We start from the raw sequence: 24,551 nt of genomic DNA on the forward strand, positions 1-24,551 counted from the left end.
GGTTCCGGAACTCCGTTCCACCGCGTTCCTGCTGAAAAAAAGCCCTGCCTAGGAGTTTTTTTTTCTGTTGTGTATCATAAGCTCTGGAATAAATCAGATTTGGGTACACTTACTGGGAAAAGACAGAGGAATAGCTTCTAAATATATAAAATCAAGAGGAGGCTGGGTGCAGTTTATGAATATATCATTCCTATATTAACTTGACCAATATTTTTACATAGGCAAGTTCTATTATTTGCATCCTATATTTAATATAATTTGGTTTTGAGACCCAGTGTTGTGTTGTGGTTAGAGGGGTTAGAGGCCAGGGGCTCACCTAAACAAGATGTGATACAAGCTATCTTGGGGGTTTGTAATCCACTTTACAGTCACACATACTCTTATGGACTCACATTAAAAAATACAGCTTGGTTATTCAGCAGGGCTCTGAATGCTGCAAGGAGGGGAGGCCTTCCACCTTCCCTCCTGTGCTGCGTTCCCCTGGTTGACCTTGGGCCAGACATATACTCTTGGTCTAATCTATCTCACAGGGTTGTTGTGAAGATAAAATGGGCAAGGGGAGAATGTTGTAAGCCCCTTTGGGTCCCCATTAGGGAGAAAAGTAGGATATAATGGAAGTGAAATAAAATTTTAAAAATGTAAAGGATAATAGATGTATGGCTTTAGGGTATGCATGGTTTGGAAAACAAGGAAATATAAACAGCTGGTTTTTCCCCTGGATTAGAGCATTATGGTGGTATTCTCAAGTGTTTGTTGCTGGTATAAACGATTATTATTTAGAGGAAGGTATGACCTTTCATCTGCTTAAGAAATCGGAACAAGGATCCAGAATCGACACAGACTGTTATTTCCCAATTCTTATGTACTGCATTAGTTCAACTAACCCTACCCAATGATTGGCTTTGTTTTCTTTCTATTTCTCACATGAGAATGTACCTAATACTATCTGTCTCAATAATTACTACCCCTTATCTTACAAATAAGGACAATTGTGTCCAATTCAGTGTTCCGATCCCTCTTTACTGAGTACTTTATTTTGTTCCCTGTAAAATTCTTTTGTCCCTCCCTTCTTTAATTTCTTTCCTTTTTCTTTTCTACATTCTTATCAAGCAGGAACTTGAGACAATTTCCTCCAATTCAAGAGAAATATTTTACAACGCTTCCATATGCATAGGGTGTGGGCTTGGGTGGTGGTGGAAAGCAAAGGGCTGTAGGGATTAAAACAACAAATCTTTGCCCAACAATACTACTAAATTCAAGAGAAATATTTTAAGAAGCTTCCATATGCATAAGGGGGCAGTTGATGGTGGAGTGGGGAAAGGATGTGGCTATGAAAACAACATCCTTGCCCAGCAAAACTGAAACTTACAAAAAGTAAAAGAATGATAAAGCTGGAGTAGTTCCTTGTGTCCTGCCCTTATGGTCCAACTGTCCTTATCTACTCCAGGAGGGAACTGAGTTCTGGAGCAATCTAATGCTAGCAACTCACAAAACTGTCAGAACACTTCTCCGAAAGGACTAAGGGACAAGAGAAGCACAGGACCTTTTGGAAAAGTCTTTTTACAATTTTGCTAGCATTATAATGTTTCAGGACCCAACTCCCTCTCCAGAAATCTAGAAGTTAAATCTCCAAACTGGGAATGGCTGAGTTTTGTTTCTAGTGTACATCCCATGTAAATCCATGTGCAAAGATACAGAAGGACCCACAGCCTGCCATTTCACACCCTGCAGTGGCTGAGGTGTATTTTGAATGGTGATGACTTCTTGTAGAAAAATTACAAGAGTCTTTGTCAGTGTGAAATATTTGGGAGAGTATGATAACTTCATATTATTTCACATTAAAATTTCACAATTTGACATCTATATAATATTGAAAAGTAAGAATTGAGTTCACAGCATGGTGATGATGGACCCAACCTTCTCCTCCACACCCTCCAGAAATAGTCAGGGGTTGGGTAGATTTGGCTTGTTGCAGAAGACCATGCTGCCATGTGGTCTTCCACAATGGGATAAACACTTTCTTTCCCAGACCTTGGCTGTTTCCACACGTCCTGGAATAGAGCTACGGAACAAAAATGTCTTCTTGGCACGATTTTGATGTCATCACACCACGATTCTGTTCTGTTCCATGTTTGGCATAAGGTTGTCAACTCTGAGTTGGGGAATTCCTGGAAATTTGGGAGGCAAACCCTAGTGAGGGTGGAGTTTGGGGAGGGGAAGGACTCAGCAGGGATGTGATGCCATCGAGTCCATCCTGAAAGGGAGCCATTTTCTCCAGGGGAACTGATCTCTGTAGATTGGAGATCAGTTGTAATTCCAGGAGGCCCCACCTGGAGTTTGGCAACCGTAGTTTAACATAGCAGCACAATGGGGGAGGGGGGACAAAGAAGGCTGAAGCTCCTTTTGCATTGCACAGCACAACTGAGTCCTGAGCAGAAACTATGCACATGGCAATAGAGGGGAACATACAGGGCTTTTTTTCAGCTGGAACGCGGTGGAACGGAGTTCCAGAACCTCTTGAAAATGGTCACATGGCTGGTGGCCCCGCCCCCTGATCTCCAGACAGAGGGGAGTTTAGATTGCCTTCTGCGCCGCCAAGCGGCGTGGAGGGCAATCTAAACTCCCCTCTGTCTGGAGATCAGGGGGTGGGGCCACCAGCCATGTGACCATTTTCTCCGAGGGCAACCCACTGAGTTCCACCACCTCTTTTCCCAGAAAAAAAAGCCCTGGGAAAATAGAAATCATGTATGACTCGGCTGGAGTTCACCAGCTGGGTTCATTATCCTTACCCTGTGAACTCTCTCTTGGCCTTTGTACATATTGAAAAGATGTCCCAGGATTAACAGTGCAATCCTGAACAGATTTCCGTGGTTCTAATCCCATTTACTTCACCAGATTTAAAAGTATGCTTAAGATAATGGGTAGCCTTGTCAGTCTGCAGCAGCAAAATAAAACAGGAGTCTACTGGCACCTTAATGGCAACCAAATTGTTAGCTTTCATGAGAAAGAACTCACTTTATCTGATGCTTAGAATAGCAGAATCTGTCCACTGGCACCATAGAGACCAACAAGGTTTTCAGAGTGTAAAATTTTAAGAGCCAGATGTAGATACTTAGTATGGGACTGTAAGTGAGTCATATCTGAAATCCAGCCAGGCAGTAACCATAATGGTTATTGCATGGCGAGAGTTGCCACCCTCCAGGTGGGGACTGGAGATCTTCCAGAATTACAGCTCATGTCCAGATTACAGAGATCAGTCCTCCTGGAGAAAATGGCAACTTTGGACAGTGGGCTCTACAGCATTCTACCCTGCTGAGACACCCCCCCCCCAAATCTGTCCAGCCTCCATTCCCAAGTCTCCAGAATTTCTCAACCTAGAGTTGGCAATTCCTTGCTCCAGTATAACCTCTGCTGTGTTACTTAAAATGTAAGGCAGCTTTTCGAGCTGGGATAACAACTTTTGAATATGCCTCTCCAGCTGGGCTTTTAACATTTGATCTGGAACAATTATCAGATTAAACTGTTTTTCTCCATAAATTAAAACGCTTCAAGTACTAATTCCTGTATGTCAGGTTAGAGATATAAAATCAGCTTTTAAACTCTGTTAAGCACAAAGTTTTGAAAACTTCAACAATAAAAAGTATTGGTTGTTGTGGATTTTCTGGGCTGTATAGCCATGGTCTTGGCATTGTAGTTCCTGACGTTTCGCCAGCAGCTGTGGCTGGCATCTTCAGAGGTGTAGCACCAAAAGACAGAGATCTCTCAGTGTCAGAGATGTCTGTCTTTTGGTGCTACACCTCTGAAGATGCCAGCCACAGCTGCTGGTGAAATGTCAGGAACTACAATGCCAAGACCATGGCTATACAGCCCGGAAAATCCACAACAACCATCGTTCTCCGGCCGTGAAAGCCTTCGACAATAAAAAGTATTATTTTGCAAAAATATTATTTTATTAAAGTTTGCATCCACAAACATTATGTGCACTATTTTTTTTAAATAGTAAAGAGTCCAATAGAGATCCTCTGGATCTATGACTAATTTTTTTGCATTCTTTTAAAAAAAAATGTAAGTTATTTTTCATATAATTATTCATTTCTTTCATTCCTTCTGCTTCAAACTGGACATCTGAATCTTTTATTTCTTTCCACTTTTTCCTTTCCCCCTCTATCTTCTGTAGAAATTCTTGCACATGCACTACTACCTCTAGGCCTGCTGCTGCTGCTGTTTTCATCTCATCCATTCTTCCTGTTTATTAAACATAGTGACTTCGTACTAAACAACTGCTGCAGTGCCTGTCCTGAAGTGCGAGGATATTGCAGAAGGAAGGGAAATTTGATGGCAATTGCATCCCTCTTACTCTAGTGTGAGAACGTATGGGTGATTCTCCCTTCCAGTGGTCCCATCCCCATCCCACTTCGGTACCCTACGGTCCACGGAAAGCCTGATACTCCCCTAAGTAGGGAGCAAGGAGTGCAGTAGGAAGGGGGAAATGGGCAAATATCCTTTCCATGCACATTGCTCTGTTTGCAGTTGCTTGGATTCAAGCCAGCACAATCAATATGCATGTTTCTGATTTTTTCAAAATCCTTTCTTTCTTACCAGGAAGACTGTGCACATCTTCAATGGATTGTACAATAAATGTCCTTATACTGTGGTTTTGTTTGATCTGTATGTAGACCCTGCCCAATTTTCTACAGCATAGAGATGCGCTGAATATCTTTTATCTGAATCTGTTCTAATATTTTGTTTCAACTTCTGTAATTTGAATATTGGGCAAAGCAGGCTGTGCTATTGTGGGCCAAGCAAAATGTACAATTGTCAAGATTTGTTGGGAATTTTCTTGACTTTCTAGAAATGTTTGTGTAGAACAATTTCATGAAATCTTGTAAAAAGTTGTCAGTTGCCATAAACCTACCAATCTGGAAATTTAGCCTACAATTTTCCTTCCCTTTAAAGCCATTGCTGCAATCAAAGTCCAAGCTACAGCGCTACATTTGATTGGATTTCCTACAATATGTGTCACAGATAGAGATGGACACGAACTGGAAAAAAACGAACTGTGTGGTTCATGGTTTGTCACATTTCATTAACCACGAACCACGAACTTTCACAAACCTGCCCTAGTTTGTGAACCGCTTTGTTTGGTTTGTGAAAACATCACATCCAGGTCAGCAAATCGTCACTTCTGGGCCAGCAGAAGGCCACTTCCAGGTCAGCAGAAAGTGTGCAGGAAGTCCATCCCCTGCTGCCAGGAAACTGATTGATCAACGCCAGGCTGTCTGCAGTGATGAACCAAAAAACTAACCAAACAAACCAGCCTAAAGTTCATGGCAGTTTGTCAGAAATGGGCTCTGATGAACCGCCGGTTTGCGAACCACTAACCAACCCGGTTCGTCATGAACTTTAGTTCATATTTTATTTTGTGCCCGTCTTTAGTCACAGAGTTTAATAAACTAAAGTTTTCCTATAATCCCCAGGATCATCCAGATAATAGTCTTTTACTCCACCATTACTGCTATCCACTGCACGAAAGATTTCCTCAGCTGCTCTATCTGGCTCAGTGTAGTGTGAAGTATGAAATAACAGAATTCTCAAATAAAACCGTTTAGTATCTGCTGGTGATACAGAATATATATATCCTTCCAATTATATGCTTTTGACATCCTTCCCCTGCTGCGTTTTTGACTCTACCATCCCATTGGTAATGAGCCGACATTTCTGGGTACAGATTATCTCTTGGTATCTTAAAACTAGCTTTACAATAGAGGCACCATGGTATCACAGTTAATCCCCACTCTGCAATGGAAGCTTGCTGGGTGATCTTAAGACAGTCACTCCTTCTCAGCCTACCTTACAGTATTGTTGTGAGGGTGAAATGGAATATGGAAGACAGATGTAGGCTTCCCTGAGATCCTTGGGGAAAGGGTAACAGAAAAATATACCAAATAATTAAATAAAAAATCTCTATATGCTATGCTATTATTATTATTATTAACATGGCCTCTGGTGTTCCTGGATCAGATTTTTTTTGCCTCAGACATGTAACAATACTTCCAATGTGTTGGTGGTACACAATCATGTGTTTCAAAAATTGCTGTTATTTGTGCCGTGGTGTAACCATTTGTGTTGTCATTAGGTTCATGATAATACAGCATATTCTACAAGCCTTTTTCCTTCTGCTGAACTTATTTGTTCTTTGTGTAGTATTTCTCTCATATGATTCTATTGCTATATATGGATTTTTTCTTGAATTAGCAAAGGTAAATTGCATAGCCATTCTGGATTAGCATTTTCATGTTTTACTCGCTGCACTAATAATTTAGGTACTTCTGATTCATGTAAATATATATAATTTTCCTACTTGCCATCACATGCTGTTCTCGTGGAAACCCGTTTGATATATTATGGAGCATTGTTCTCTGACACTTTCATGGTAGATTCCCCCCCACCCAAGCTGGCTCCCATATTACAAAAGGAAGTCCCCTGTTATACTGAGGAATATTATCTCAAAACATCTCTGGATGCTAGCCAGTTGACAGATTTTGTAACAGTTTTGAACATAGCAACGGGACCAATCTTTCTATTATATTATATAACCAGTTTTTTCACGCCTGAAATATTTGGCTGGTAATATTGACATATTTGTATCTGATCACTCCTTCAAAGCATATGCTATGCTTTCATTCTGTGCTGAACTGTTTTTTTTTTTAAATAAAAGATTTAAAGGTATATAAGCAGCTTCAATAGCCCATGTTAACTATGATAGCATCTAGGACTGCATTTGACTAAATAAATCAACAAGCAACTTTTGGTGCTGAAAACATACTTAAAAGTTGCAGAAATGCACTCCAGATTTTCACATGCTGTCTATCCATCCCCTTTCTTTTAATCAGCAAACTCTTTAGGGAACATGATCAATGTTGCATGCAGGCTATAGTATACAGGACTTGCAATGCAGAAGCAAGGCAGCCAGTTCCCTCTTCTTGCACCTGCAGTGAGCAGTGTAATAACAAATCTGCAGATGATACCAAACTATTAAGGATTGTGAAAACTGAAAGTTGGGCTGTGAAGAGCTTCTCGAGGATGTCTCTAAATTGGATGAGTGGGCAAATACATGGCAAATGAAGTTCATGTTGGTAAGTGTAAGGTGAAGCATATTGGAACAAAAAAGCCTAACTTTACTGTGGTCATGCAATAGATCACTGTACTCACAGGAGTTGCTGAATGTAACAGACTGCTTTATTCTTGAATATGACATAAGCCCCACTCACTCCCCCACTGTGAGGCAGATTTTCCCTTGACTGTGAGGCAGTCAAGATTGCTTGATGTGGCTGGGCAGCCTCTGGTAGCGTTTCTCTGGGTATAATCTTAAGTTCCCTTTGTCTCACACTTTAAAGTATATATATTTTTGGCTTATATCCCAGCCCAAATATTTGCTAGGGGACAAGGAAGAGCCCATGTCTTCTTTAAAATGAAATGGCACTAGAGGCTGAGTAGAGTTCAAAAGGAAACAGCAGGTTTATAAAACAGGCAGGGATAGTTTATAGGTAGGCAGGGAAAGAAAAGCTGAAGTAAATTTTGATTGTAGAACAGAATAGTTCACAAGCATTAGGCACAATAATCTTCTTAAAGCTTAGTTTCAGTAGTTACGGATCTTAAAAGTGAGAGGTTGGTAGTTTCAGACATAGGTTACTTTAACAAGGTTCTTCCATATATTTCACTTTGCAGCTTAGGTGTTCTAACTTCAGTGCAGCACTCCTTTCCCTTTACACCAGATCTAGGGTCCTCCTCAGAGCCCAACCCCCCTTTTTAGACACTGGCTAGGAATTATTCTTCTCCAAAAGACATAACCCTGATCACTTGGCTGAAGGATCGTATCATTTTACTACCCACTTCATCTGTTAACTACACACCCTCAGTTCTAACTTGTCTGTGTAAATTAGTGCTGTTTTTCCCACTTAAGAACTTTAACTAAAGTTTTCTTTAAACCTAAAGCTGTCCCAGATAGGGCAAACTTTTCCATTTTCCTCACACAGAGGATTACTAGTCTGATCCTCCTTGTCAGACTCCAAACTTCAACTCCCTCAATAATTCTGTCAGCATCAATTGTTATTTTTTCACTGGCCAATTACAGAGAAGGAGGAAGCAGCCTGTCAATCATTCTATCTTCAGGCAGTTTTTAACCCTTTCCCAGTGCTGCCCTCAGTAAACCTTTCATTTAAAATCCTGTTCTATCACATCAACCAATAAGGAACTAACTCAGAAAATGAAAGTAAGAAAACAGTTTAGGGGGTGGAGTTTCCCTCCATCCCATAAACAGGTTCCAGTTAACTGTTTACTGTTCATTTAATTACAGAAAGAGATCTTGGGGTTGTAGTAGAAAGTTCTATAAAATGTTGGATTATTGTGCAGCATTCGTAAAAAAAGCCAATGCTTGGGATTATTAGAAAAGGGACTGTAAAGAAAACAGTCAACATAATGTCATTGTATAGAACTATGGTGCAGTCTCATTTGGGATACTGTGTGCAGTTTGGTTGCTGTATCTCAAAAAGAATATTGCAGAGCTGGGAAAAGTACAAAGAAGCACAACCAAGATGATTAAAGGGTTGGACCACCTTCCTTATGAGGAAAGGCTGAGGAGTCTGGAACTTTTAATTCTAGAAAAAAGACTGTGTTGTGTGTGTGTGACAGAAGTTTATAAAATTATGCATGGGGTGGAGAAAGTGCATAGAAAGAGCTCCTTCTCCCTCTCTCATAATTAGAACTTGGAGGCACCCAATGAAGTTGATGGACAATAGATTCAGGACAGATAAAAACAAAGACCTGTTTTCTGAATGAGTAATTTAATTGTTGAATTCACTGCCAGTGGATGTAGGGATCACCACAAATGTAGAAGACTTTAAAAGAGGGTTAGACAGATTCATGGAGGAGTGGTCCATCACTGGCTACCAGTTAAGCTGAGTTAACAGAACCTTCAAATATAGAGGCAGCAAACCTTTGAATACTAGTTCTGGGAGACAGCATCAGCAGGTGCCCCCTGTGCCCTGCTGGTTGGAGCTACAGGGCATCTAGTTGGCCACTGTGTAAAGCAGTATGCTGACTAGATGGATTACTGGTCTGATCCAGCTGGGATCTTTTTACATATGCTCCTAAACCATCTGTTTGGAGCCATCACTGTGTAATGTGCATAAAACAAACAAACACTCAAGGATTTCCCCAGTTCTACAGAGCTTGAGGAGAGGTACAACTTCTTCCCACAATTTTTCTGTAAGCTTCAGTAGGGACTAATTCCTGCTCTCTCCCTGGGTCTTTTTTGAAACACAGTGCATCTGCGTTCAGGAAACTACTTTACCAAACTGGTAGGTAATAAATCATGCTGGGGTCTTTTTTACAGAGGTTTTTCTGCAGTTTGGGTGCTGAACATTAGCTTTTCTTCTCTGAGCTTCCTTGATGTCTATCTGTTGTCTTCCTATGGTTTCATCGTCATTTCTCCATGCTTTCTCAACCACCTTTGACCCAATTTTGAGAATGCACAGAGGAATGAATAAGAAACCACAGACAACAGACATTGATGTTGTGACAAATCTCCTAGTTTTAAAAACCACTCAAACTGCAGGAAAACCTCCATGTGAAAGTGGCAAAAGGCACCCAAACTAAAGCTGCAGATAAACTTCATAAAACAATATTCATTATCTTACAAGCAAAAGATTGCATTTTCCTTTAAAAATATTTGCATTTATATTTCTGTTGTATCTACATGGTATAATGTTGCTGGCATCCATTTGAACAGCCATTCCAGCACAGCTGAAAGTCTTGATGAATGAAAACATTCACTCTGTTCAGAAATAAGATCTAGGGTACAAATAATCAGTTATCGCATGGCAAAGGAATCTTACCTAACAATGCAGGGACCTGACCGATACATGAAGTACATGTTCAGACCGGCTGGGACAATGGGGTTTGTTCTTACAATTAGATTATTTTTAAAAGTTCACAGACAACTTGATCCTAAGACTTGCTAAATTTGCACAATGATGAAAAATGCAACTCACAAGTAAAACACTGAGAGGAATACTGTAAAAAGAAATGACAATTTTATAAAATCATGCCAAGTGAGATGGTTGTAGAAGGTATTAATGATACCCTGTAGCCTGCAAGTGGTGTACTAATCAGTATTTTGGACAAGGACAGAGGAGACCCCAGTTCTAATCCCCATTCTACCAAGAAGCTCGCTTTCTCACAACCTAACTTACGTCACAGTTTCAGTATGAAGATAAAACGAGGAGGGAAGAACCATGTAGCTGTTCTGATCTCCTTGGAGTGAGGGTGGGGTAAATATATAATAGATAATTGTGTTTAAACTACATTAGAGGCTATAACTATCTAATCTAGCGATGATAATGACTTAAACTGAATACAACAAGGTCATATATGTACAATCCCATTCAGACTCAATGGGTTTGGATTGGAGCAACTTTGCATAAGATAGCACTGTAAGAAAACGTGGAAGTCTGATACCACATTACCTAAATATCTGCAAAATATCAGCTATGTGAGCTGCAAATGGTAGAATGGCCTTTTCTGCAATTAATTGTAATGCACTGTCACTGGTTTAGATGTGCAGTTGAAAGAGCCAGTTTGGTGTAGTGGTTAAGAGTGGCAGGTCTCTAATCTGGAGATCAGGGTTTGATTCCCCACTCCTTTGCTTGAAGCCAGCTGGATGACCTTGGGTCAGTCACAGCTTCTCAGAGCTCTCTCAGCCCCACCAACCTCACAGGGTGATTGTCATGAGGATAATAACAACACTTTGTAAACCGCTGAGTGGGCGTTGTCCTAAGGAGCAGTATATAAATTGAATGTTGTTGTTATTATTATTATTATATGTAGGGTTGCCAACTCCAGGATGAGAATTTCCTTCAGATTTGGGGGTGAATCCAGGGGAAGGTGAGGATTGAGGGGAGGGACCTCAGTGGGCTATAATGCCATCAAGTTCACCCTACAAAGCAGCCATTATCCCCCAGGGGAACTTCTCTGTAGTCTGGAGATTGCAGATGTCTTAGGAGTGGAGATCAGTTATAACTCTGGGAGATCTCCAGGCCTCACCCAGAGATTGGCAACCCTTAGTGATGAGGTAGCAGCATACTGAGATGACAGGACTGTGCCACTTCAGAGCGACAGGGAGGGATTATATTTTTCAAGGTTTCCTTACAGTGATATTTCCCTAAAAGTGAAAAAACCACAACACGCAACCACAAGGCATTTTTTCTTCCTCAAATATGATGCTGCAGTTGTTTTGCAGAGTTATTTGTACATGGGGGGGGGGGGTAGGCATTAAGAATATGAACCTCCTTCCACTACAGCCTATTCTACATGCACAAACTTCTGCCACCTCATTCTGCTGCATGTCTAGACCTGGACTGAGTCTAGTGTCATAAATAATTCTTTTTTGCATATTGCGCCATACTGATAATTTCTAAAAGGGTCTGAGGTTGCGCATGTGTCCTTAGTTCAGTGAGAAAAGGCCAAACCCATACTACTTCTACTGTTACACAAGCAAAAGGGGAATTCAAGGCAGTTTCTCTTCCTCCTTTTGGACTCAGAGACACAAATTGCCACCTAGCTTCATCAGAGGCTTGTCAGTACTTTATAATGCAAGGATGTCTTGCGGTGATTCCTTTTAGATCTTAATCTAATCAAACTAATTATCAGAATACTAACTGAGCACACAAAATTACAATGGAGTTTTTCCTATGGAAAAAGAGCCTCAAGGTGGCAGTTTTTCTTTTGCAATACTTTTTTACATGGACAATTTTTGCTGTGTTTGGCCCCAAAGACCACGTTGAAATCTGAAGGGGGAGTTCAGAATTTGGAAGAAAACTCAAAGAGGTATAAGACCAAATGTGGCAAAAATTGCCCCGGGTAAAAAAGGCCAAATTCAGAACTACTCCTAGAACTAATTCCCTGGTCTATTTCTGACAGGAGCAATAAATGTCCTAGTGTGGGAACAGTTTAACAAAGATCTGTTTAATTCTACACATATGTGTAAGGAAGCAACACACACAAAGGTCCAAGGAAATTAAAAAATGAACAATCCTTATCATTTTTGTAGCATACATACTGCGGTGAAATAAAAAAAACTGCCCTATATCACAATGCAGTGCAAATGTTAATACTAGTTCAAAAAGTAATTTATGAACCAGACTTCAGGCAAGATAAGACTGAGAGGGTGGACTGTACCTACCTAGTGGCCTGATGTAGTATCATTGGACTGAATCTAGAGATGCCCTTCTGCATTCTGAAGATGTTGTTTATTCATGGACGGCAGTGTATATGTCTCATGCTAGAACACTGCATGAGAAAAATTAAGCTGAACCTAAAAACGTTCTCCTTCTGCACAAGCAGAAGTATGAGAACTGTCAGACTCATCATACACATTGTCATTTGCTACTTCTTGGGGAAGAGTTCATTGCCACTCTTCTTCTGAACAGGGATCTTTGGATCCCACCTATTGCATACTGCAGTTCTCTAGCATCACAAACTGACATGGGCTGTAAAACAGTACAGCTGGGTGAGTCTTCTTGTTCCTATTCTTAGCACAGCTACTACTGAACGATGTTGGAGGTCTGGTCGTCCCAGATGTTTTATCCAAAAGCTGATAGCAGGATCCGTCTTGGGTCTGGATGCCCTGCTTCCCCATCTGGGCCTTTATAGAGGTGATGAGAATTGCTATTGGATGTAACCTATGACTGCACGACACCAACTAAGTTAACTTAAGAAGACACTAACAACACCCCTCACTTAATGGGAAGGCTGAAATGTCAGCAGTTCTGTCTCAAGATCACAGGCTGTTCTTTTACATGTATTATCCTATGACTAATTATCAGATAGCAAAACCTAGACTATGCACTGGAATTTCTAAGGTAGTGTTAGGTGAACTCATACCATCCACACACATTCTTAGTGACAATACTTATTTATTTAGCACATTAAACACAATGCACTGTCTTAGGCTGTTTCTACATTGAGGTTTTGCCTGCTTTGGCATCCAAACTTGGGTCCTAATTGTGCTCCACCTTTTCCCCATCTTCAATACACACTTTCCTAACCGTGCTTTCCTATTATCTTTTAAAGAAGAACCCCAGCATATTATCATGCTGTCTGGATGGGAAGGTGAGCCGTGTCAGAGGTCCTGCTCCCATTGGTGCCATCTTCCATCCCTCAGCCCCTCATGGTCTCCATTTTCTTGAACAGTGGTATGGCACAGCAGGGGGGAAATTCAAGGAATACAGCGGCTGATGGGGGAAAGTGCACAGTGTACATTTGCATTAAAGATAAATGCAAGAAGAAGAATTCTTGTCATGAGGATGCATGCAGCCTTAGTAATTTCCAGAACGATCTCATTTGTCATTCTGTTTGCTGCTCCTTTTTGTGCCTTATGAAATTATTTGAACAGATTTGTCTTTGTATTAAACATGCTTCTTAGATAATAGATTATCTACCACATTTTTATCCCACCTTTATGCCAAGGAGCCTAGGGCAGAGTACAAGGTTTTCCTGACTTCCATTTTGCCCTTATAACAACTCCATAAGAAATAGTGACTGGCTTAAGTTCAACTACTGAGGTTTGTGTCTGGCTGTGGATTTGAACCCGAGTCTCCCCAATCCTAGTCAAACACCTTAATCCAAGTGTGCAGATTTTGTCCCTCCTTTTAAAAACTATTTTTCTTATGTACAAATCAATAACACAGATCACTACACTAATTTATTTTAAATGGCACGATGCATGACAAATTTGATGCTAATTAGCTTAAAATAGGATGTTAAGGCAAATCTCCCTCTCCAAAACATTTTGAATTTTTAGAAAATATAGCTGCTAGGTGACCATTTCGTTACAACATAATAGCCCCAGGATGGTTAGTTTACAATTTATCTGTGGATGCTACTGACTGGGATGACCTCCTGATAGTTTTTGCCATGGAAGTTTAGAGGAGACATTCTTCCAGCTCAGGGCAAGGGGGGCAAGATGCTCTGTGTTGTGGTGCAGCACCTCTCTCTAGGGACTTGGTGTGGGCTAGCAGATTACTGGTTTGTTTGATTACAACTTTGCTTCCACTATCCACTAATATATTTGCAAATTCTGCCATCATCTTAAATCCTCCATGTTCTGTCATCTGTGGGAGGTGGCCAGGTTTAGATCCAAGGAGTTTTTTTTGATATGCATATGTCTTCGTTGAAGACTATATATGCTAACACCTTTGCCTAACCTTGTCAAGACATGCCAGAGGTCAAGAGAAGCCCGTGATCCGTATGTGCCAGGTAGTTCACACAGCCGCATCAATGCTATAAAAGTCCTTTTAAAAATATCTCTTGAAATTCTGGTCTAGAGAATGTAAGAGTTTTTAAAATTTTAATTGGCCTTCCTGTCCATTAGTCAGTGCTCCTGAAAGAAGGCCTTTCTTGACTGTTTAAGCTAGACCAATTGGAAAAGCTGCAACACAGAGAGAGAAATGTCACATTTCTCTTTTATAAAGGCAGAACCCAATGCATGAAGGATAGGCCAAAGGTGTCTGGGGCAGAACAAGAAGAGAGTCTGGCCAGACACGGATGAAGCTGAGCACAATCTTGAGCTTACTAGATTTTTCGACCTTCGTATTAGGAGTAATACAGTTATTGTAAGTTCGACCAATAAGATACAGGTTGGTTGATGGGAGTTAGTGGGGAGATTTCGCTTGTTTTCCCACAGGAATGTATTGTGAGACTTTTTCATAGGAATTTGTGCTTGTTTTGAAATAATAGCCCAGGTTCGCCTTGCATTTAACTAGAAGCAAACACGCAATGCACAAATGAGCTTCAGAAACACTTGAATAAAAAAGGTGGGAAATACAATTGGTATTTCTATAAGAACTGTGGCAGAAAGACAAGTTCTCTTCTTGATAGGCCCTGCAGCAAAAACAGGCAGCGGCCATGTGTGTCTTTGTGCGCGAGGGGTTTATATGGCATGTAGCCTCATGTACTACAGTCATGACCTTAGATGACAAGCAGGTTTTTCATTCTATTTTCTGCTCTCCCCAAGAAAGTTTCAAATCTCCACCTTATGAACTGGCCTCAGGCTAAGGAGTAGCCTTCCTGGTTTGCTGCCATGCTTTTTGGCAATTTCTTTTCTGAGTTTCTAAGCTTCAGGTTTCTCTTGATAGATGTAATTAGAGATGGAACATTTAAATTATGTAACCACAAACTACAGGTTGTTTCTATATAAAGGGTGGATAAAAATTATTGGTTTAATTTTTAATATTTTTTTAGAATCAGTTATAAGTGTTCCTTAAATAGATTTAAAAAGACAGTTGAATATTATCCAAACACATTAAAGTTTGCATACATCATCTCTTAAAATTTAACTCATAACCCTTTATCAACCCTTTGACTTAGTGACTGCTACTGTTAAAAATGAAGAGTCCAAACTTGACATTTCTAACATTTTAAATTGTTATTTGTTCTTCTTCAGATTAGGAAAAAAGTAGATTTAGATAGATTCTATATCAAAGATAAATATTATTCTCCCCAGTCCTTGCTTTTGGAAGTTCTGGGCATTTGACATTCTTGAAAGCAATATTGATAAGTGCTCCTCCACGTTTAAAAATGCCAAACAGAAACTCTTTAATTTCACAATCACTCATTTAGATAGATATTAATTTAATAGTGCAAAAGGCATGTGACTGCATGTCCATCGTTTGTGTTTTTACTCCTAGGTATTTATAAAGGCTGTGTTTAATTGCAAACAGACAGATGTTGCTATAACAAATAAAACCAATTGGTATATATTCTTGTTCAGACAGTGCATGAGCAAGCTGGATATTTGGCTCCTTTTCTTGGTGATTTAAATAATTTGTTTAAGGAGTCTCAAATCAATCCACCCTGCTTCTAAAATATTTCCAAAACAATACTTTAAAAATAAAATCGAATGAAGATTTCCCTTTATCACTTTATTGATGTTGATGGGTATCCAGTAGATGCATTCCCTTCTTGAAATCTTGTATGAATCTGTAAAACAAGAACATCTGAGGTCCAGCTCATTTAAAGTCTATTTTGTTTCAAAACATCACTGTTGCCTTTTCCTCATATTAATTTTTTAATAAAGACATCGTGCACTCAGTTACTCCATGCCATTTTTACAAGGTGATTCTCTCCCTCCCCTTCCTGAATGTGGTCTTATGTGGCTTGTCATAAAGTCCATAATATTACATGTGCTGCATTTAGAAGAAAAAATTGATACACAAAAATGGCACAGAAAAGGCAAAAATTGTGGGTAGCCATACTGACCCATGCAGAGGGCAGGGGAGTGATGATACTTTTCTATTATATGAGCCTCCACATATAAAGGGGCTCACAGACTCACCAGTGGGCAACACTGCAGCCGGAAGGCAATGCTGGGGCAGGGGGAGGGCAAGCGTCATGTCTGGGCCAAGGGGGTCTGATGAGAGGAACGTAAGGTGAGGCGTAGGTGGGCCTTGGATCCTGTCCAGTAGCCTCTTGTGGTCAAAGCTGCCATTCCTTTGTTGCGTGTTGTCAGTGTCGAATGGTTTCCCTCCCTTCCTCTGTGCCATGGGTGGCAGGGACCACCTGGGTCTCACCTGGATGAGTTACACCCCTGCCATCCCATGCTAGGGAAGTGTCCATCAGGCAGTAAGGGGCTGTTTGATGCCATGGATACATATAACAACAACAACATTTGATTTATATACCACCCTTCAGGATGACTTAACACCCACTCAGAGTGGTTTACAAACTATGCCATTATTATCTCCACAACAAAACACCCTGTGATGTGGGTGGGGCTGAGAGAGCTAGAAGCTGTGACTGACCCATGGTCACTCAGCTGGCTTCAAGTGGAGGAGTGAGGAATCAAACCCGTTTTTCCAGATTAGAGTCCAGCACTCTTAACCACTACACCAAACTGGCTCGTCAATGCTCCAATGGCTGTAATCAATGAAGTGGTGGCCTATTTTCATCCAAGACAGCATACTGTGTGATCATTGCCTGAGATACCAGCCTCACCATTGCCTATACAGATGCAAGTATAAGCTATCAACATCACCAGAACTTTTTATCAGGCTAAATGATTACAAAAAAGTGAAGAAGGCAGAGAGGGAAAACATGTTTCAGAATCCCAAATCTACAGTTTGTAGCTTTTAAAAAATGAAGACCAGGAAATGTTGCAGATTTAATTGGATTACATGACATTTGGTGCAAATCAAGTTTCAAGAGGCCACTGAGGAAATCAAGTTCCTTTCAGAAGAGGCAAGTTATGCTGATCTTGTGAGAAGTACACATTGAAAAAGTACCAACAGAGATGGTGAAGTTACCTTTCTTTAGCAAGAAATATGAATGTAAGCACATAACTATTTTATGCATTCTGATCTATAACAGAGGTTCTGCTGTGGTAACCCCTGTCCCAAATTAAGCTCGGCACTCAGTACTAACCCAATGTACTGTAGGGCATTCATCATGACCTTATTAATGTGAATAATCCTATTAATGTCAATATGAGTAATCACGGTAGTAAACGAGTGTCAGTATTTACTGGAATTAGGCGCTTCTTGTCTTCCATAAAGTGACTGTTTAAAAATTATTGAAACTGTTTATTGGTTTGAACAGTATGATTTGATGTATTGTCGAAGGCTTTCACGACCGGAGAACGATGGTTGTTGTGGATTTTCCGGGCTGTAAAGCCGTGGTCTTGGTGTTGTAGTTCCTGACGTTTCGCCAGCAGCTGTGGCTGGCATCTTCAGAGGTGTAGCACCAAAAGACAGAGATCTCTCAGTGTCACAGTGTGGAAAAGTTGGCAGGTAATTTATATCTACTCAGGAATATAGGGTTGGGCTGAGTCATCCTGTAAGAGTTTCCCAGGGCGTGGAATGCTAATGGAGGGAGGCTTCACTGTATCCTGAGGAGGTTCTTTTGCATATGGATTGGTGCTTGATATGCTAATCTTCTCTGCAGGGCTATTGTCAGGTATAGAGTATTTTGTTAGCCTGGTGTTTTTCAGGACTGGAAACCATGCTCTATTCCTTCTTAAGGTTTCTTCTTTCCTGTTGAAATTGTGCTTATGCTTATGATGGCTTCCCTGTGCAATCTGACAAAGTAGTTGGAAGTGTTGTCCAGTATTTTAGTATCCTGGAATAGGATACTGTGTCCTGTTTGAGTTAGGCTATGTTCAGCCACTGCAGATTTTTCCGGATGGCCAAGTCTGCAGTGTCTTTCGTGTTCTTTTATTCTTGTCTGGATGCTACGCTGTGTGGTCCCGATGTAAACTTGTCCACAGCTGCAGGGTATGTGATATACTCCTGCAGAGGTGAGGGGGTCTCTACTGTCTTTTGCTGATCGTAGCATCTGTTGTATTTTTCTGGTGTGTCTGAATACTGCTTGAAGGTTGTGCTTTTTCATAAGCTTTCCCATCTGATCAGTGAGTCCTTTGATATATGGCAAAAACACTTTTCCTGTGGGAGACTGTTTTTCCTTGGTTGTTTGATTTATCCTTGGTTTAATTGCTCTTCTGATTTCATTTCTGGAGTAGCCATTTGATTTGAGTTCAGTAGCACCTTAAGTTCAGTAGCACCTTAAAGTCCAAGAAGATTTTCAAGGTATAAGCTTTTAAGCATTAAAGCTCCTTTTGCCAGAGGTTTATTGGTTTATTAACAAACTCTTTGTAAGGGGACACCATAGAACTTAAAATCTATTCTCAGTTCTATTAGAGGTGTCCATAAATAATACAATACTTGCTTAAAATATTTCCTGTCTAGGCCAACATTGTGTGCCCCATTTCTAGCCCCTCTTACATTTTTAGTAGTACACCTACAGTAATATTTGCTTTGCTCTCAATAAATCAGAGAGGTTTCAATGTTGACAGCATTATGGCCACCAGAGGTGCTTATTGGTCAGGGAGAAGAGAGCAGCAATTGCTAATAGTCATTTAACTGAAGTTATCTGCTTTCACCACCATTGCAACAATTGTGCAAAAATGGTTGAATGCAGTGTTTTCTGGTGATAAGACTACTCTTTGATATTGCCAATCCTGAACATCTATTTGTGGAGACATAAAACAGACCTGGATCATATCTCATAGCTGATGGTGAACTTTAAACTACCTATTTGTTTATAGGTACCTGATCCAACAGGGAAAGGTTGCGTTGGCCATTTCAGTACTATTTGTAGCATAAGCCAAGGACACTAGTATGTTAACCATATCAAGAGGACAGTCGGGTTTACAAAATTAGGAGTTTTAAGTGAGCTAGGAAGTCTGATAGGCAGATTAACCTAATGGCATCAAACGGGAAGCACTAACTCTGGAAGCATTTGAAGCATTTTGAGAATTGACATCTACTTAATTGGGAGCTTGGAACAGAGCCAGAAGTCTGCCCAAGCTTCATATGTTAGCTGAATATGCATCATTAAGTTATGTTGTAACTCCCTGAAGTAGAGTAAGGAGTGAGTGGGAAGAATATGATCTGCCAGAACAGCTCTCGTGGGAAAGGAAGACAGAAGTGTTATTCTTGTGCAATGTCATTTCTCTGACACCTTGAACTTAGGAAACAATGCAATAAATGACTGTTATGACAACTGTAATTAATTGCAATTTTCATTTGGTAATGTAATGCTTTACATGCTGCAAGTGGTACCACTTAACATATATGGCTGTGCAGTGTTTTCAGTGACATGCCTGGCTGAATAGTAGATTTTGATACAAGTTTAAATTCATGTCCAGTCATTTCTCTCACTAGGTTGTCTTGGGCAAGCATCTACCCACCCCCAAACTGTGATTTGTACGGTGAAATAAATCAATTAAAATGAGTAATAATACTGAAATTTTGTTAGACAAATATTTTGTTACAAAGCTTCCGCCCCCCCCCCCCCCAATGCTTGGGCTTTTACTTTTGTCAGATCTTTCTAATGAAATCATGAAAAAGTTCACTTGTGGAAATGTAGCGAACATACTGGTCAGCTCAGCAGAAGAGCCAGTGCTATATATACAGAAATGCCTGGTTCAGTCCCTGTCTTCTTCAGGGGAAAATCACTGCTTGAAGCTGTGGCAAAGTGCAGCCAGTCTGGCCTAGATAGATCAACATGCCAGGTCAGTATAAAGCAGTTTCCTATGTAGAAGAACTGCTCAATTACCATCAAGGCTCCAGTTAATTGGAACCAGCCATCTAGGCTATTCTATTGACATACTCAAGCTGTTGTCATGAAAGCAAGTCATGGCTTCTGTCTCCCACTACAGGAGAAGCAGAATCCCAGGGTTCTTGTTGCTGTGAGATAAATACAATAAAGAAAGCAACAAAAATAAGGATTAAAAACACCAGATAAATGGTGCATAGTAAAATGTACCTAACCAGTTTTTCTTGAGGCGTGTTACATGGAGCAGGGTATTGGCTTTTGGAAACTTCGGGTGTGGCATACATGGACAGGAAGCAAAACGATTTGTGACTTTGGCACACATCCCCATATGTAGGCATGTGCCCTCAAGTCATAACCGACTTATGGTGACCCTAGCAAGGGGCTTTCAAGGCAAACATAAGCAGTGGTGGTTTGCCATTGCCTTCCTCTCCAGAGTATGTCTCGGTGGTCTCCCATCCAAGTACCAACCTGCTTAGTTGCTGAGATATGATTACACCATGCTGGCTTCCTTCTCATACATCCCCATAGACCTATTTAATCATAACAATCCTCACCATGTGTAGAAACAATGAGCCCTTGACAGACACAGGTGCTCCTTAAGCATAATCACAAGCATAGTAAACATTCAGCTTGTAACAGGTGTTACTACTCCCTCCACCCCTTGGATGTGCAGATCTGTAGTTGACTAAAAAAAATCAAGTCCCCATGACTGAAGGAAGCAGCCTTCTCCACACTGTCAACTTCCCCTTTCACTAAAATGAACAAAGGAGCAGGGGGCAAGTGTCGATGATGAGGCAGACTTGGAGATCACCGTCGGGCCGCTCTCATAGCACATCTGGACAACTTCTCCAAGTGCTCTTCCCCCTGAGCCTGTAACCCTTTGCATTTTCTTGGAACAATTCCCAGTGAACTCAGTTGCACTTGCTTCCGTCTTACACTCATAAGACGGGCCAGGGACCTTTCAGTAGTCAAAACGAAAGCAGTTTACAAAAACGCAATTTAGCACGTTTAATCATGATCCATGTGCGGGGCTTTATTGCTGCGCAGACGTTTGAAAGAGCTTCGCTAGGCAGGGCAGCTTTTATGCCTTTTACAGATAAGAAAACCCAGCTGAGACAGGAAAGAGCGCCAGGATTGCAGTCCAGTGGCACCTCAGAGACCAGTAAGATTTTTCAAGGGTGTAAGCTTACGAGTCTGCGCTCCCTTTATCAGATACTTTTCTATCCTGGAAATCTGAGTTCAGTGGCACCCTAGAGACCAGCAAGCTTTCCAGGGTGTAAGCGTTCCCTTCTTCGTAGGACAGATTCTTCAGATAATGCTACTTCTTCAGATACTGAAGAAAGGAGCCCTGACTCTCGAAAGCTTACACTCTTGAAAATCTTGTTGAACTCTGAGGTGCCCCACTGCTGTTGTACTGCAGACCAACACGGCTACCTACCAGGAAAAAGCGAGTTCACGAATCTGGTCGAGAATCCCATCGCTTTCCTATCACTGGCTTGACTCACACTTCCCCCCGTGTTTACGTTTGTCCCGCGTAGCGCAGGCTGTATTCTCCGCTCCAGGTCATTTCCTTCCGAAACCACCCAGCCCCTGCCCGCTTTACACAGAAGAAAAGCCCCACTTCTGTTTAAGGAGCGTCACAGCCAAGGAAGCGAGCGGCGGGACCGCAGCCCACAAGGCCCCCCCCCTTCGCCCTCGCGCCGCCCCACCCTCTGACACGCACCAAACCCCCTCTGAGGAGAAGAGCGGGCAGCCCGCCCTTTTCGGCGCTCTCCCTGCAAGAGGAGGGGCCGCGCTTTCACGCCGATTGGCCAACCCTGCTGCCAATCGGGATTCGGGGGCGCGGCCAAGAGCCCGCCGGTTTGGCTGGGGCGAAGGGAGAAAAAGCCCAGTGGGCAAGCAGGGAGAGCCGCGGTCGTCGTTGCCGTCGTCAGCGGCGCTGGCTGTGCTTCCTCCTCGTTTCCTCTTTTCTTCCTTCACACAACCGGCGCCTGCCGGCCACAGCGACCCCTTCCTCTCAGCCCTGTCAGCCCCTCGACGCGCCATGGAGGAGGAGCGGGCGGGAGAGCAGATGAGACCGCTACTCACAACGGTAATGAGGCGGGTGAGGAGGCGAAAGGAAGGCGCCCCCTCCTCTGGCCGCTTTTCGCCTCCGCGCTGGGGCTGCCGTGCCTCCTGGTGGGGACGGAGCGTGGGGTTCTCACTCGCTTTCTCTCATGAGGCGGCGGCGAGCGAGGAAGCGGCGGCGGCGCCAGTGGCGAGTCCTCTCAGTGTCTGAGGAGGCGACACAAAGACAGGCGCTCACTCTTCCGGTCTCTTTCTTTCTCGCAGGTGTCAGCGGGTCCCGGAGGAGTCCCGGGGGGGGAAAAGACCTCGCCCCCCTTGCTTGTTTTCCGTTGCCTTCCTCGCCACTGCTTTACAGCCCACCCACCACGGTGCCCAAAACTGCTGTCACTGATGGATGGGGGGTGGGGGAGAACCCCCATCCCCTGCTCCCTTTTGATCCTTCTTGCTCTCTTTGCTTAAACATTCGATATATTTTTAGGCGCTGGAGGGGGCGGCGATGGCATAGGCTTGAATTCTTCCTCGCTTCTTTTTCTTTGTTCCTCGATATTCAGCACTCGATTCTCTCTTCTCTACCCCCGTTTCTTCACTGTGTTTGTGAAACATGGAGAAACGTGCGTCCTAACAACTCCGCTGCTATTAGCTCATTGCTTTTGTTCAGGCAGAGCTCTTGATAGGGTAAGGGCAGGCCAGAGAAAGAGGGAGCTTGGGCTCTTTGTTTCAAGCCTCGTTGCTTCTCCTTTCCACCCCTCAGCTCTCCCGCCCCATATGCCCACTTCAGGCTCTTCAGCTCAGGCTGGAAGTGTCAAACAGGGTAAAGGGGATAATGGGCAGGCTGTGGTGGTCAGTTCTTCTCCCACCATAGAAGCAAGGGCATGTGCGCGATGTGCTGCACACTGAATCTCGGTGACTCTCTAGAGGCAGCTGATTTGGTGCCAGTAAGCCCTCTCTTTGCACTGGCTCCCAGTAGAGTACAGGCACATGGTAGCCAGCACTAGCTCTTTTGTAGCTCAGATCAGCTGCAAGAAAGAGCACGCTATTTCCAGGCATTTCTTTTATTTTGCTAGCGCTAGCGAAGGTGGGCAGAGATGAGTAACGTAACAGTGATTCACTTCCTTTCAAGGCTGGGGATGTTTTGAGGTGGATGTGAGCTTCCTTCATAGCATAGCTGCCAAGAAAAAAAGAAGTGTTTCAATTTGATTTCTTGATGTAGATGACTTGAGTCTACAGTCTAGCACACACTTACTGGGAAGTAGGCCCTATTGAATTTAATGGGGCATGCAAGTAAATGTGCTGCCAGTTGGGATATTGTTCAGTGTTTCTGTGTCTTTGTCCTGGTGTGAACACTGGATGGATTCCTGAAGTTCCTTGGGGCTATGTCAGGTCAGTTAATCTAGTTTAAATTTGTAATATAGACATGCTTTAGGAAGGCATTGAAAAACCTTTCTGCACTGGCAGCTGAAGTAAATAAAGACTCCACTGCACATGCTTTTGTTCACTATGATTTGTTTCGCTCTTTGTAGGGTAATGTCTGGCTGCATAACTGTCAGGGAAAGGTGCACAGCAGTGAAATCAAATGCTCTTAACTATAGCTGACATTTACATGAGCTTATGGCCCTAGGCTGGCCCCTGTGCAGTGCTATGTAGTTTGCTGAATGGCAAACAACTCCTATAGGTCAGGCCCTATGCTCCTTATCATGCTGTACACTGTAAATCTTCAAGAATATAAACCTCCTAGTTCTGTTTTGTTTGATTCCCCCCCCCATCAAGCTGCCTTTAATCAATTCAACTTGTAATAGTTTTAATAGTTTTAAGTAAATAGTAAAGTTATTTTAGCATCTTCAGTTATCCTGTTAAAATGATAATAGAAGATCTGTCTAAACCAATAGATTTCCTGAAAACCAGAGATGGTAGCTGATTGCAATGACTACAGGATTTCCCCCTTAGAACTAAAATGTGAGCAACGTGAATGCTATGATTTAGGACTAAGCAATCTGGACATAAGAAGTGGCCTTCTATTAACATTGGTCCTTCTAACTGAATGCCTGTTCTTACTTGCAGTAGCACTAGAGTTTTCTTAACACCTGCTTATAGAATATGTATTTCCTTTCATTTATAGCTTGCCTTTTTTGCCAAGTCTCAAGACAGATTACAAAATATAAAAGCAATGTAATCAGACAGCATAACATCCATGAACTATGGAACAGGACTAGGATTACAAAATTTGTAGCCAGTGAAGACAAAATTCTAAGATTTGACATACCATGAACAATGCAGAAAATGGACTGCAAATTAGAAGGCAGCAAAAGCAAGAAAAA

General features: G+C 41.9%; 1 protein-coding gene and 1 long non-coding RNA gene across 2 annotated transcripts in view; one reads left to right on the forward strand and one right to left on the reverse strand.

Annotated features, from left to right (window-relative positions):
• Nucleotides 1–15,965: 15,965 nt before the first annotated feature.
• LOC129337266 (uncharacterized) lies at nt 15,966–21,778 on the reverse strand. The gene is made up of 2 exons (XR_008597805.1): nt 21,608–21,778; nt 15,966–16,038 (listed from the first exon to the last, which is right to left on the reverse strand). It is a non-coding gene; the product is annotated as an uncharacterized LOC129337266 (long non-coding RNA).
• A 286-nt stretch (nt 21,779–22,064) lies between these two features.
• Nucleotides 22,065–24,551, forward strand: part of SLC4A7 (solute carrier family 4 member 7) — a 102,478-nt gene continuing 99,991 nt past the window's right edge. Inside the window, exon 1 of the mRNA XM_054990810.1 lies at nt 22,065–22,261. Within this exon, the coding sequence (XP_054846785.1) occupies nt 22,214–22,261 (48 nt within the window). The 5' untranslated portion in view covers nt 22,065–22,213. The remainder of the gene's footprint in view (nt 22,262–24,551) is intronic.

This window comes from Eublepharis macularius, chromosome 11, assembly GCF_028583425.1.
Source record: "Eublepharis macularius isolate TG4126 chromosome 11, MPM_Emac_v1.0, whole genome shotgun sequence".
NCBI classification, from domain to species: domain Eukaryota; kingdom Metazoa; phylum Chordata; class Lepidosauria; order Squamata; family Eublepharidae; genus Eublepharis; species Eublepharis macularius.